Here is a 15748-nt window from a genome sequence, read left to right as displayed (position 1 = left end):
ACCAAGCATAATTAAGGTAGAGTTGCTATGAGTCTCTCTCGTATGCTTCTCCCCTTCCCTGGGCTAAAATGCCACTTTTGATTCTGTTTTCTTCCCCACTTTCCCAGGATCTGTTAGACATCCCATCACAACAACTCTTCATGGACTCTAATTATGTTCAACTGAATACATCCAAGGGCCCATAACTGCTGCACCTGACAGTCCAACAAAACCAGAAAATAGCTTTTTTAAAATATTTATTTTACAGTACTGAAAGTTTTAAAAACAAGAGTAAAAATTAATACAAACTAAAATAGAATAAGAAAGAAAAAGGAAAAAGGAAGAAATAAGAGAAAGCTAAAGTGCAAAAAGTAAAAAAAAGGTAGAAGAAAAATAGAAAAGAAAGGATATTTAAAAAGTGGCTTCCAATCTTCTTTACAGCAGTTATAAGTACAAGTGTAAATTTGCCTCTTTCTCTAAAGTTACGTACATCATAAGTCTCTTCTTTCTATAATCTATCATATCTAAGTGTCAAAACCATAGATCATAAGTTCATTTTTTTCCCTATTTTATGCAAGTGTCCATAAGGGGAAAACCAGAAAATAGCTTTTGCATCTTCAGCTGCATGGGACCATGGTCCCAGATGCACAAGTCCATGCTGAATATAGAATCAGAGAACCCTAGAGTTGGAAGAGGCCACCAAGGCCATCTAGTCTAACCTTCTGCACTGTGCAGGAATCTCAACCAAAGCATCCCAGACAATGACCATCCAGCCTCTTCTTGAACCCATCCTGAAAAGGGAACCCCACTATTTCCGGGTCAATCAAACTGCTCTTACTATTACAAAGTGTTTTCTGAGACCAAGGATCCTTAAACCTCCTGAACCTTGATGGGTAGAGTGTTCTTGATAGGTGTAAGGGCTGAAGCTGGAAATGGTAGCAACCAACAATTCTGAGGCCAGATAGAAGTGGTAGTTCTCAATGGCATAAATAAAAAGATCTCAGATTTAAACCCTAGAAAAGACATATGTGTAAGGGTTGAATGGAATATTCTGCAGTAGGCAGATCTTCCGGATATTCTTGGTGGCAACGAAGACTTACCTAGCGATGTTGGGCCTGTGAAGCTTCTGCTGCTGTAAGTTCCTGAATAAGGAGCTGAGTGTCTGGAAAATAGAGATCTATTGCTGTGCCCGGTGCAACATTTTGCCAAGCTGTGTGTGTGTGTGTGTGTGTGTGTGTGCGCGCGCGCACACGTGCTCGTGTGTGCGCATCAGCAGGGTTGAAAACTGGTCTTGGGAACATTCAACGCTTGAGCTTTCACTGGATTGCCCAATCCTGCAGAACCTTGGTCATCTTTGCTAGACGTCAAAAGAGATCCCACCTGGGAATGCTAAAATCTTGCAAGATATCAGTGAATTTAAAATTATGAATGGATTAACTGGGGGGGGGGGCGTGGATTCCATTTGGGAAACTGGCAGACTTTGTACCCATGGCTGTTTTGTTGATAACCCACAGACCTGGATTAACCCTTTAGCAAAATAAGCCCGTGCTTAGGGCACCAAGGGAAGAGGGGCACCACAGCTTTTTCTTCTAGCTATCATGCCCTGAGCTCTTTCACCGCCATATTTGACTTTAGTCAATTTTTTTGTAATTGTCCTGATCTGCCATGTTAAACTTTAATTTGCCTTGTTAAAAGGAAAAGGTTTTCTGTGGCCTGGTGAGGGAGTAAGGTTTAAAAGGTTGGTCTGAAGGTGTTGTAAAGTATCACATTTGTTTCCATCTCACGGCATGAGAGTTTTGCTTCCGTTGGGCTGGGCTTAGGGCATCAGTTGGCCTTAATCCAGGCCTGCTGATCCCCATGCCATCTGTTTAGGACAGCAGGGGAAAAAGTAAGTGAAATCGGTGATTAGGCTACCACTGCTTGTCTTCCATTTGTTTTATGTGATCACCTGAATTTCTCTTGCACTTGGATTTGCACCGTGGGTCAGAAGCCCCCTCCCCAATTCTTCCGAATGCTTCTGATCATTATTTAGGATGCACCCGCAAGTTCTGATGTTCCAGATGAACGCTGGGGTCAGCCTTGTGCTGCCAAAGACTCTGCTCTGGGTTCAGCCCTTAAAATGTTCACTCTTGTTACGCCTACCACAACTTTAACCAAGAATGAAGTTCTGTATATTCACCCAGAAACTGTTCATGCAATTGCTCACTTTCAAAGAGGTTACATCAGCTTCTCCACCCATCTGGAAAAGGGAAGTTTCCAGAGCAGAGGGATTCAAGAAAAAGCACATCATCTGAACACACCCTGCTTTTCCATGTGATCTGTGCTCGGCAATAATTAAACCCAACACCTTAGGGATGTCATGAACTCCTGAAAGCTGAATTTGCCTTGCCTTTCACATGAAATATGAATCACATATAGCCAATAGGGATGAAACAAACAAAAAAAACCCTTAGGTTAGAAAGTCTTCAACAGTAAAATGGCTTCCAAAGAGGGAAGCACCAAAATTAAGTATCAAATGTGACAGGTTCATGGCCTTCTCCTTCACATGAAGAACACTGGAAGAAAGATCGATCAGACCAGTCAAACTCTACATTCATTTGGGGCATAAGTTGCTGTGCAGTGAATAGTCTAGGATCTCACACAATAACGGGACATAACAGCCACCTAGGTTCAGGTCAACTTCTAGAACATCCCCTTATGTTCCCGCATGGAAGAGCAGTGCTGGAAATGGAAGGCCATGGCAGAAACTGTCCCTTCCTTTGGGTTTCATGGGGCTGACCTATGGGGCTGACACCTGCTGAGGAATACCATCTGCAGGGTCCACCAGATTAAACCTTCTCAGCGAGGGCTCCCTTCTTTCTACTTCGTTGGCATACGGTAAGCCATTCAGAAATGGAGTAGGATAGAAACTAAAGTTAACTAATTAATTGAATATTTTGTCACTTTCATAGCAGCAATCAGAATCTGCTGCATGTAAATATAGGCAACTATATTTACACCGGTTGGGTTCACACAAGACGCCTAGCTGAGTTAACCCATTTGGGGAGGTTGATAAAATGCACCCAATTGTCAACTAACAAAAAGGGTTGAGTTTGCACATCTGGCTAAGCCACAGAAAGAAGACCTAATTCAGGTTAACACAAGCCAAACTTAACATGTGACATGAATCCAGCTTCTAAGCCTTTAACTACTCCCGTTAAGGACAATACCTAGATCCAGGCAAACTAAGGTTATAATTCCATCTAATTCAGACAGACTAGTTAGATTTAGTTACGAGACCAAGCTCTCTGGAGAGGGCTCTAATACAGGTAAAGGTGGAAGGAAAGAGAAGAAGAGGACAACCAGCAGCAAGGTAGGATGGGTGCACCATTAGAAGACCTGAAGGACTAGGTTAGGGACAGATTATGGAGAAAATCTACCTATGTGGTCACTAAGAGTTGACACCAACTTGATGGCACATAATCAATCAATCAAGTTAGATTTGTAGAGCACACTGATATTCTACAGAGTCATCCAATCACATATATACATGCATACATACCATACTGTAGAGATATTGTGTCTGCATCCAGGTGTAGGTGTGAATGTGTTGCTGAAAAAAATGTTACCCAACCACACTGAGATGTCCTGAAAAGTCTTTGTCCTACGCCAATGGATCTGTAGCGTGGGCTGAATTTTTCATTTGGTTACTCAACACAGAGCTTGAAGGGCTTTTGATCTATTGGCTCCATATATTCTATCACCATCCATCAAGACATTTTGCTCATCAGAAATGATGAACCCAGGTCAGAAAAGGCAGGAAGTCATCAGGGTGAAAATTAGGACCAGTGGAAAGGTGGAAGCAAGCATCAAAACCCACAAAAGACAAGACTCCAGAGAGATCCAAAAGATGCTGAATCAGGCTAGAATGTAATAGATTGAGAATGTATTTTTCATGATCGATGTAGTCCATTAAATTTCTATTAAATTCCAATAAATAGTTGCCACCATAATGGTGACTTGCAACCTCTGACCTATCAAGCTGCAGGCTTTCCACAAGCATGGGTGGACAGCTCATCAGAAAGGTGATCCACTCTTTTTCTGCAATCTTCTAGAAATGTGCAAAAAGGGAAAGTAAGCACCAGCAAGAGAATTTGGCAAGCTACAGCAAACAAGCTTCCTGTATTCAAACTGTCCAGTTGCAGATGATACAGCTCTTTTGCAGAAGGTTGCAGCACATACCTGACTTTGGCTAATCTGGCAGGGGAGGGAATTCCTAGCATCAGATCTTGTTAGTATGCCTATAAACTTGTACAGGTAGTCCTCACTTAACAACCATTCGTTTAGTGACAGTTCAGACTTACAACAATGCTGGAAAAATGACTTAATGACGGATCCTCATACTTATGACCATCGCAGTGTCCCCGCAGTCACATGATCACAGTTTGGACACTTGGCAACCAGTTTGCATTTATGATCACTAGAGCATCTCGTGGTCATATGATCGCCATTTTCTACCTTCCCGGCCGGCTTCTGGCAAGCAAAATCAATGGGGAACTACATGATTCACTTAAGGATCACGTGGTCCGCTTAACACTTGAGGTGATTTGCTTAATGACTGCCACAAAAAAGGTGGTAAAATCGGGTCAGATTTGCTTAATGACCACTTCACTTAGCAACCGAAATTCTGGTCTCAATTGTGGTTGTTAAGCGAGGACTACCTGTATTCCACTAATTCAGTTTCAGCTGTTTAGCGTTTTAGTTTGGCCGCTATTATTCCTTGCCTTGGTCAAAGAAGAGGATTTCAAGAAGCAAAAAGCTTCTCAGATCAGTTAGAGTCGCTCGTGGTTTGAGCATCTCAGTGATGTCCCGCTTGTGAAATTGAAGCATTCAACACTGCAGTCTAAAACCCACATGGACAACTGGAGTGTGATCAGAGGAGAGCTACCACGATGGTGAAGGAACTGGAAAGCCAGCCCTGCGAGGATGGGAAGAACCATCTCCCAGTGGAACAGGCTGCCTCACGAAGTGGTACATCCCCCTTCCTTGGAGACCTTCATATAGATAGAGCCTGGACAGCCATCTGTTCCAAATGCTTTAGCAGATCCTGCACTAAAAAGAGGGTTGGACTAGATGGCCTTTGGAGACCTTCTAACTGTATGACATTGTGAAATACAGCCCATTTTCCTTTGGGGTCTTTTGCTTTTTGTTTAATCTGTGTCCAAGAGGGCCCTCATGGGCTACCCTAGACGGGTCTTTTCAGTTCCTTTGGGGGAGAAAACACATAGGCGCAAAGCATGACGTCTAATTCCTTAGAAGGCTTTGAATGGACCCTTGGCTGTCCAGACCAAGCTGCTTGAAGACGTTTACCTGGGTAGCTCCCTGGAAATGCAAATGCCAGCTTTCAAAGGTCCCAGCTTGTAAATTCAGATTCTGAATTATACACAATCCCTAACAGCTTCATAGAAAGCTTCTGCGGTTGCTGCTGCTGTTTTGTAAAGGTCTGTGCATAGACTTCTTCTCACATTAAAGTTACTTGCAAAGGGGGAAAAATATAATAAATTACGTCCCTCCTCATGCATTCCTTGTTCTTCAGCTTTCCAAACACGCCATCCTGAGACTTAATAAGTGATCTATCTCAAATAGCATAGGGTCGAATTTTGACCCACATTAAAAGGGTCAAAATACATTAAAAGCTCTCTGTTCTTGTGTTTAAATATTTTTATCAGAAACTGGAGAGGTTAAAGAAGAGAAAAAGGAGAAAGGAGGAGGAGGGGGGGCACTGGTGAAGCCTGGCTGAGCTGTTTCCTAGAGGGCTCAACATTGGTCAGCATTGAGATATATGTCAAATGGAAAGGAAGGAAATTTTAAAACCCATTTCTAATAACCCAGGTCAAATTTTTTAGCATGAACATCTCAGGTGTCTCTGACACACCAGGGGATGAGTGGCCAGGGATGGGTGAGAAGGTGTAATCAAAGATATATGCCTTTTTTACATGTGTTGAAAGAGGGAGAGCTTTGTGCAGTTGTGACTGCCATCTTGACTTTTCTGACCCTTCCTCCCACTGTGGACACTCCCTTGTTCTTCTTTCTCATATCCACTTCTAAAGTTTGGAGCAGGCAGGAGGAGGACGGGGTGTGTGTGTGTTTAAATAATATTAAATGCACCATTCAGAGCAACAGAAAAAAATTTCAGCATTAGAGAAGAGATTGCTCAAAATATTGTCAGCATTATTTCCGATTATTATTTGGGTTAGCCTATTATGGTTCCATCAACCAAATGATGATTGCTTAGAATGTTAATTATCATCTTATTTTGGTGGCTGTTTTCTCTTTTTTCAATGATTTTCTACATTTTCATTCTCTTTGCATTTTTGCTGTAAATGCTGAGAGTCCTTGGCAGCATACCAATGCAATTAATCAGTCCATCAAATCTGAGCATGTGCTTTGCATGGGGAAAGTTTCAGCTGCAATCCCTAATATTGTAGGGAGCAAAATGTTTTAGATAGTCAAGTTGTGGAAGAACTTTGCTAAGCCTTGGAAGACCAGCTTTTGGGGGAAGGGGGAAGGAAGGTTTAAAAGGAAGAAGAAATTAATTTAAAAGGAAGAAGAAAACGGAAGAAATAAATAAATATTGCTTTCATGTGATGACTGTGGGTTTCCCAGGAATTTGCTGGCTAATGCTAGAAGAAATAGAGCTGAGCCCACAGAATTCTCCTCATACTGTCATTCTATGAAGTTATAAAGGAGATTTTTTAGTGCATATGAAGCTAAAAAAATACAAAATACTTTGTACTGCAGCTGAATTCACCTATCCAGACAACTAAAGGCTAGAATTATGTTAAGACATCAGCTTGGAGGTTTGATTCAAGGAAATCGGATCAAACTTTTAAGTCAACTTGTTCTTCTGAACTGAACTGTGGATTCAGATCCAACTATCAGATTATACCAGATCCCTCCAAATTGACTGAATTTTCCCAGCTGAATTTGATGATCCCTACTGAACTATTTCCAATGGATTCCAATGCAATATGAATGGGATCTGACCTGATTTGCATATCCCTAATAAGTGTTATCCTACTTCAGACACATTATGCAAAGACCCAGCTCTCTGGAAAAGGCTCTGATGCTGGGAAAGGTGGAAGGAAAGAGAAGAAGAGGAGGACCAGCAGCAAGGTGGAGGGACTCAGCTGCAGTGGCAATGGGGGCACCATTGGGAGACCTGAAGGAAGGACCAAGCTGGGGACAGATCGTCATGGAGAAAATCTTTGTATGTTGCCACTCGGAGTCAAAAGCAACTTGATGGCACATAATCAATCCATCAATAAGTGTCAATTTCAGGTTTCTTAAAAGCTTAGAGAAGAACTCAGAATCATAGAATCACAGGGTTGGAAGGGACCACACAGTTTTCTCCTCCAAGCTTCTCAGAAAGTCCTCAACAGAGGTCTTCCAAAGAAGGTGGCAGGAGAAAGAAGCCAGAGGAAAGAAAGGGGACCCCTTCTACAAATAATGCTCAATATTTTAACCAGGAGAGGAGAGGTAAGACCAATGGAGGACAGATGTTGGTCAAAAACTACTAGCCACAATAGTTTAAAAGGGGTTCTGTGTTGAGAGCGGCCAAAAAGTTATTGCTGGACTTGGAGAATTTCAAGAGGCATCTAAAAAACCAGAGAGGCACAATATTGGGGCACATCCAGCATGAGCAACTATGTACCCTGAGCACACCTGACCCTTGAGGATGAGAGCATACTTGTTCGGGGAACAGGAAGGGGGGAAAATGGGTGTGGGAGAACGACAAAATGAGTAGCGCTGAGGAAAAAAGGAAATGCGGTTTGATTGAATTTAGAACGAATTCAATTAAAAGGAATCCAATTAAATACCACGAACATGATTACTCCCGATGGATGTAATTTCCTCTATCACAATTCCTCTCAGTACTTGTCTGGAGGGACTTCAGGGACCCCATCCAAGATTTCCCTGAGGCCCCAAGTTATATATCGTTGCGTTAAAGAAATCTTTGATTTGATACAGCAGGGCCCCTTTTAGGTTTTTAATCTAGTCACCATCACAGCCAGGTGTAGCCTAGGAAAACAGGTATTTTATTTCTGGGGGACAAGCATATTTGCTCCATGCTGATCTTCAGGTACAAAAGAACTCTTTCCAGGCTCCATTTTATCTTGCCCGACATTTCATTGGACAGAGCAATTGTCCTCTTCTTGTCATACTAGGACCTATGAGGACATACAAGGACCTATTATAAAGGACTTTAAAGGTTACAACCAGCACCTTCAATTGCACCCAAAAGCCAGTTGGGTGAAACTTGTGCAGACTGCAAAATACGAGTGTTGCATGCATGGCAGGGTGCACCCATAACTACCTGAGCCACCTCATTCCGGAGCAGCTACAACTCCCTTCAAGGGCAGCCCCGTGTAGAATGAGTTGCAGTAGTCCAATCAAAAAGTGATTAAGGCATGAGAGATAGCAAGCAAGACCTCCCATTCCATAAAGTCTTGGCCCCCTCTCCTTTTTAATAAATTTCCGTTCCCAATGTGCCTTCTCAGTTGCTGTCCCCCTCCAGATAATCCCAATCCTATTGAGATTAAGGAAAGCCATCACAACTTGGGGACGTATGTGGGGGGCTGATATGTGATGGGGTCATTCTGTCTTGTAGTAGTGTGTTAGAATAATGCAATTATTGTTCCTCAATGTATAAGTAGAAGCTATATTTTGTTATCTGTAACTATCATTTATCATTTTAATCTGATTTGCTGACGTTGGATATGTAACCTGCTCAGGCTCAGTCATGACTGGAGCCATAAATATGTCCCATAAAATAAAATAAATTAACAATGTTTCATTTACAGGATTACATCTATTTTACAGGAGGTTTTTAAAAGAAACACTTAAAATTAAGAATCAACAGCTGACTTTTCCTTCTCCATCCTCTTCCTTTTTTCCTCTCATGCTGTGTCTAATTTTTAGTTTAAAAGTCATTTGTATTAATTTGTAAGCCATCCCAGAAGCCTCTTTGCAATAGATAAAGTTTTCAAACAATTCAACAGTACCCTGGATGATCTCTCTGGGAATAGGATGGGGGGGCAGATGATCTTCCTATATTCATATGCTGTCACAGTGCCTTTCTTTGCTGTCTTATACACACCAGTACAGGTAGTCCTTACTTAATGACCACAACTGAGACCAGAATTTCAGTTGCTAAGTGAAGCGGTCTTTAAGCAAATCTGACCCAATTTTATGACCTTTTTTGTGGTGATTAAGTGAATCACCATGGCTGTTAAGGGCACCACATGGTTGTTAAGCGAATCACGTGGTTCCCCATTGATTTTGCTTGTCAGAAGCAGGCTGGGAAGATCGAAAATGGTGATCATGTGACCACAGGATGCTGTGATGGTCATAAATGGGAACCGGCGCCAAGCACTCAAATTGTGATCATGTGACTGTGGAGACACTGCAATGGTCGTTAAGGGTGAGCACTGGTTGTAAGTCAGTTTTTTCAGCACTGTCATAAGTCTGAACTGTCACTAAACTAAATCGTCATTAAGGGAGGACTACCAGCGTTGCTTGCTGCTTTTAATTCCTTGTAACACAAAAACCCCAAAAATGTTCAGAGAAAATCTAGTGAGAAGCCACCCCCAAGATTTTCAGAACAGCCAGAAAGATCTCAGGAACAACTGGCAAAGATGAAATTGTGGTACCCAGATGGCAATTGTTAACCTTTCCCTTTGAAAATGTATTTGCTAGAGGGCAGTGATTAAGGGTAAAAAGGTAACATATGCCAATAGCTCTTGTTCCCGTTTTTACTGTATCGTCTGCTGCAAATTGTCACAAACCATCTTTCTGCAAGGCTCCAATCTGTCACATGGGGGGGGGGGGAAGAGGTAGATGGGCATGGCAAACACTTCCCTTAATAGTGAGACCGTTCCAGACACCATTTCTAAGCATGGATGTTGGAAAAGGTGGTCCTGATATCCTAGCTTTTGCCACTTGCCACACCTTGCAGTCTGCAATTCAGCCCTACAGATCCCGCTGCACCATCAGCCACCATTTACAAGCCACGATGGCTGTGTTCACTCAGTGGCTGAATGACAGGGAGTGTTATGAATTACAAACCAAGAGAATTGAGCTAGATTTGGAAAGGGATGAGAGACCTCATGGAGGGGCCACGGTGGCTCAGTGGTTAAGACACTGAGTCAGAGGACCATTAAGATCGGCAGCTCGGCAGTTCGAAACCCGAGAGTGCAAGCCGCATGACGGAGTGAGCTCCCATCAACTTGTCCCAGCTCCTGCTAACCTAGCAGTTCGAAAGCATGCAAATGCAACTACTTGCACATGAATAGGTACCACTTCAGTGGGAAAATAACAGGGACATGAAAGGAGCCCCCTTGGGCATCCCCCAGGCAACAGTGACGTCACCGGCAAATGCTTTCAATACAGAAGTGCCTTGGTAGGTACTTCTGACACGAAAAAAAAAAAAAAAGCCTCACAAAATCCCAGGGCTGAAGGCTAGGCACAGAAGTTTGTAAAACTGATGGGACAAAACAATGGCAAACCACTTCTGGAAGAAAATGCCTGGATGTGAAATTGTGAATGTGGAAAAAAGAGATTAAAAGAGGAAGAGATGAATGTAGGGGAGACCTGAGCATCTGCTTGCTGTGTTTTGATTTAGGGAGAAGCGACTGTCATGTTAGGAAAAAACAAATAGAAACTCAAGGCCATCAGTCCACTACAGGTAGTCCTTGACTTATGACCACAGTTGGGACCGGAACTTCCATCGCCAAGTGAGGCGGTTGCGAAGTGAGTCATGCCCAATTTTACAACCTTTTTTGCCATAGTCATTAAGTGAATCATATGGTCATTAAGCAAATCTGGCTTCCTCCATGGACTTTGCTTGTCAGAAGCCGGCTAGGAAGGTCACAAATGGAGATCATGTGACCACAGGACACTGCAACCATCGCAAATACATGCTGATACAAGCGCCTGAATTTTGATCACGTGACTGCAGGGATACTATGACGGTCAGAAGTGCGAGGACTGGTCGTAAGTCACTTTTTCCAGCGCTGTCATAACTTCAAATGGTTGCTAAACAAATGGTCGTAAGTCGAGGACTACCTGTATTTAGGAAAGCAGAATCAGGAATCACAGGGAGACACAGTGGGAAGGAAAAATTGCAAAGAAAAAAAAAGTGCATTTAAGTAAGATTAAGAAGCCAGCCCAGACTGACTTTAGCCCTTAGCGCAATGCTAGTGGCAAGATCCAGATGGCCGATATGAAGCAGAACCTGATTAAAATTAACCCAGTTCCTCATCTCCTACCCGCAGCTTCCCTTTCTCCCACGTCTGAGGGAAGGGAAGGGTCTCATCTGGTCTGATGCCAGCCAAGGATGGAATAATTTGGCTCCCCAAAGACTTGGCTTCATTCATCATTTCATGCAGCTCCGATACATGAATTGTACAGGAGCTTTCCTTGCTAAAAATCAGGAGGCCTCTGCTAGCACCTTTTCCGAGGAACACATTTTATAAAAAGGCATCAGCTTTTTAATAAAATGAACCATGCATCCGAGGAAGGGGAACAGCAGCTCCTGAAAGCTTCTGCCTTTTCATCAAGCGTGTTCATTGGAAAAGGAGCTAGGGGATTCCTTCTGATTTTGGGCTACTGTAGATGAATACGGCTGCCCTCCTACAACTCCTTGCTCATAAGAGGAGACGGACAGGGCTGTGCGGGGGGGCAGCAAATCTCCCATCTTTGCTATCAACAAAGTACCGAGGCATTTCATGTCTTGGGGAGGGGGCTATAATAAACAGAAAGTGCTCCCAAGGAGAACCAGGGTCAGGGGCTGCGGGGAGGAAGATGAGATCTTTCCATGGCAGTCCTGATGAAATTCTCCCCGTTTCTGAAAGGGCCAGTTGACCAAGGAGGTATGTTGTAATTAGACCCAATGTCCAATTCTTCGGTGTCAGCTTTCTGTGTGTCTGCTCTCCAGATGAGTTGGGACACAACAGATGTGTCAAGTCAACCCAGAGCAGCTGCTAAGGCTGGCTTGCAAAATGTGAAATTGGAAACCACCTTGCAGGAGATGCCTATCCCTGCAAATACAGAAGCTGTTCCAGGTTTGTGCAATGCCTCAGATGGGGATCACAGTAAAGGTAAGATAGTGACATATGTTAGAATATGTTAACCATGCCTTACCACCTGTATTAATGGATACTCAACTGCACTAATCGAGACCTATCTGTATATGAAAGATTAAGAGTATGGGATCTGCTCAAGGTAGGCCATGGAAGTAGACAGGCTTGCTCAGATCCAACTATCAAATTATACCAGGTCCCTCCAAACTGAACAAATTTTCCCAAATGAATTTGATGATCCCTACTGAACTATTTCCAATGGATTCCAAGGCAATTTGAATGGGATCTGACTTGATTTGCATATCCCTAATAAGTGTTATCCTACTTCAGACACATTATGCAAAGACCCAGCTGTCTTCAGAAGTACATAACGGTGGGAACGGTGGAAGGAAAGAGAAGAAGAGGAGGACCAGCAGCCAGGTGGATGGCATCAGTTACAGTTGTGATGGGGGCACCATTGGGAGACCTGAAGGACCAGGTTGGGGGCAGATTGTCATGGAGAAAATCTAGGTTTGTGGTCACTAGGAGTCAATACCCATAGTGCATAACCATCACTGGACATCTTGGGAATCTCAGATCTCCTCCTGCCGTGTTACAAAAAGTTCAGATAAGTAATAAAGCTTCCCTGTGGAAGAAAAGAAGATTGAAAAGACTATTTCTGGCACTTGGGTGCTATAAAAATGTACATGCCCCAGGCCCATTAATAAGAACAGTAACCTTTTTTGTTTCCATTAATTCTACAGCAAGTGCGAAACAATCAATTATTGTGCAACACCAATTGACATGATGCAGCGGTTATGAAAAAATAAAAGAATTAATAATGGAGGGGCTGGATAAACCCAGATGGTGTGATATTTGACAGCCACTTTTGAATCAGCTGCTTGTCCCTGCAGGAACAGGAGCCAGAAGTGGGGTGTGGCTGTGGAAATATCAGAAGGGCATCGTTCACAGCCAGAGTATATTATTATTGTATCCTTGGGGGGAAAACACACGTTTGGCCTAACTGGATTTCCTCCCCTTCCTCCAGGTGCATCTTTCCAACTCACCCATAAATATTTAAATTGCAGTCACGTTCATAAAGATCTTGGTGTATCTATCCACAGGAAATGCTTTTAGAAGCAGATTGGGCTGGGGGAGTGTTTTCCTTGGGGGAGGTGTACTTTTAAATAAGCTCTGTTTCTCAACACTCCACTTCTAGATGGGGGGGGGGGCAAGTGAGAATGGTTTTGTAGGACCTGAGTTTAATTTGAGCGGGAAAGGAAAATCTGAAATTTGCTTGCAGTAAGTGGAAATACCTTTAATTCTCCCCAGTATCCGTTTGCTTGCTTGTAAAACAGAATTTTCTAACAGCAAGGGATGTGGTTAGATTCAAGATGATGGGGATGCTTCGGGAATCAAAAGACAATGCTTTGGGGTTGTATTTCTGGAGCAAATAACATATTTTCCAGTCCATGCTGAACAACAAGCCATTATGGAAAGCAAAGAGAATGTCAAAAGCAATATGTTTTAACACGCCATATGGTTCTGCTGCTTGTAACAGATTAAAAAAATCAACAACCCAAAGCTGATGGGCACTCAGCCACCAGAAAATACCACATTTAGCAAGCGTATCCTTCCTTTCTTTCCCCTTGTTTTGCCTGCATCTACTAAATTTAAGATTCAACTTCATACACTTGTGCGTGCACACACACACACACACACAGACACAAACTCAAACCTTAATTCTCAGTGAAAGTAGGAATGGAAAGCATTAGCTTGCTAAATGAAATACAGCAAAACCTGACTTTAACAAATTAGTTCGGGAAGTGGGTGTCCATTATTCAGGAACGTCTGTTAAATACAGAAGTAGGTCATCGTGGTAACAACATCATTTGAGGAAACTGGCAAACACAGGCCGTGCGATGTGAAGATCATTGTATCAAGGTCCCACTGAACTGGGGTTTCACTCTATATGTTCAATATAGATATATTACACATATTAACAAGTATACTCTCCTAACAGCCAGGAAACACACTGAGACAAGGAACTGGTCTCTAATATTTATTGCTAGTACTTAACAGAAATCCTAACAAACTGAAGAAGCGTGGGAAAACCCAGACATATAACCCCCAAGGGTTACGGCGGTCCCGATCTGTGTCTCTTTGAATGGCTGACCAATTCCTCAGTGCTACGCATGCGCTTGACAGTCTGGTTGGGAGCCCCCTGCTGGCCATCCTTACTCATGACATCTACAACCAGCCTAAATCAATCCACGCTGGTCCCATACAGGTTGTTAGATTGATCTTTGTTGACTTCCCAGTCAAGGCTGAGCAGGAGAGACTGGTCCAAAGTCTTCTAAGGGAGAACTAGAACTAGGCCCCCTGCTCATAGTCCAGCACTTTCCCCAGTATATCACACTCTTTTTTTCTCTTTCCACTCCCCCACACGCCCCCAGACAGCAAAGAATCTTAGGGTACATTAAGGGCTAACAAACGTATTAATGCATACATCTCCCAGGCTTCCACAATACTTTTGACTAGCATGACTCCCACTCCCTTGCCTATGGAAGATTCAAAATCTTAATATCTGTATTCCGAAATAGTTTTGCTCAGTCCTAATTCTCTGGAAAACATTGCTCCTGCCTTTATTTCATGAGAGTCTGGCCCCAAAGCAAGGTTCTGGATTCCTTCACCCTCCCAATTATGGATTGTTCCATGTTCCTGTGGCCCAGCCTGCAAGGACCACCAAGGGACCTGATCCAGATACAGCCAAGAACTGTGTGTCTTTTTCTCACAGTTTCGCAGTGCAACGGTGAGCAGGAGAAACACTTGGCTTGCAGCTGTGGGCTGCTCAGCTAGTGGTGATTCAAAGCCTTATTAATCTGAGAACCCACCAGGGGTGCCCACAGGGAGGCCAAAAAATGTTAAGATGGTGGCTGTGACCATGTGATCCTTTTTTTTTTTACCTGCATCACACCTTCTAAAGCCCTTCTGCAGGTCGAAGGGAAGCACTGTGCGGGCCTTACCAACCCTGCACTGAATAAACTAGCAAGGATGTGTGTTTCCTGGCTGAAGGGAACGCTGGTCGATCTTTTCCCCCATCAATTCTCCTCGAGTTTTTATTTCATTAAATTCCTTTGAGGGGAGAAAACCTTTTGCACTGATACTGCACCTCCAATTCTTCATAAGAAAAGAAACTCAGGGCTTGGCTGGGCTGTACTCACCGCCACCAGAATCTGCAGTGCGCTGTGCATGACCTCAATGTAACGGTATTCCAATGCGCAACCGATCACAGAGACGTATGAATGGCTGTCCAGACCTTTGATGCCAATCATGGGTGTCTCCTTCCTTATACAACCAGGACCGTTCTCACTCCACCATGACTGGTGTTGGGAGATGTTAAAAGTCAAAAGTTCACTGTCCTGGGAGGAGAAGTAAAAAACACAATAAATAATGCATTTTTAAACCTCAGCTGGAGATAGGTTTTTGCATTGGCTCATCTAGGCTGCTCTTGCAAAATACAAAGCTCTTGTGTTCATGGGACAGACTGCAAATGGGTTCATTCATTATGCCGAGGCATTTTAAAATCGCTGTTTGTTGAATGATGTAGTTGACTGGGGTCGTATGCTTGCTAGGCTACAAGCTGCAATGGCTGGAGTCCATGCAAT

The 15748-nt window shown here is 43.2% G+C and overlaps 1 protein-coding gene across 5 annotated transcripts in view; it reads right to left on the bottom strand.

Moving 5' to 3' along the window:
• NKAIN4 (sodium/potassium transporting ATPase interacting 4) overlaps positions 1 to 15748 on the bottom strand; it is a 105016-nt gene that overhangs the window by 27871 nt on the left and 61397 nt on the right. For all 5 annotated transcript variants that reach the window (XM_063296941.1, XM_063296942.1, XM_063296938.1 and 2 more), the window contains one exon: positions 15305 to 15502. In XM_063296941.1, coding sequence (XP_063153011.1) covers positions 15305 to 15502 — 198 coding nt within the window. The remainder of the gene's footprint in view (positions 1 to 15304; positions 15503 to 15748) is intronic.

The sequence above is a fragment of the Candoia aspera genome, chromosome 3 (assembly GCF_035149785.1).
Source record: "Candoia aspera isolate rCanAsp1 chromosome 3, rCanAsp1.hap2, whole genome shotgun sequence".
In the NCBI taxonomy this organism is placed as follows: Eukaryota; Metazoa; Chordata; class Lepidosauria; order Squamata; family Boidae; genus Candoia; species Candoia aspera.
This window is presented reverse-complemented; position numbering and strand designations above follow the sequence as displayed.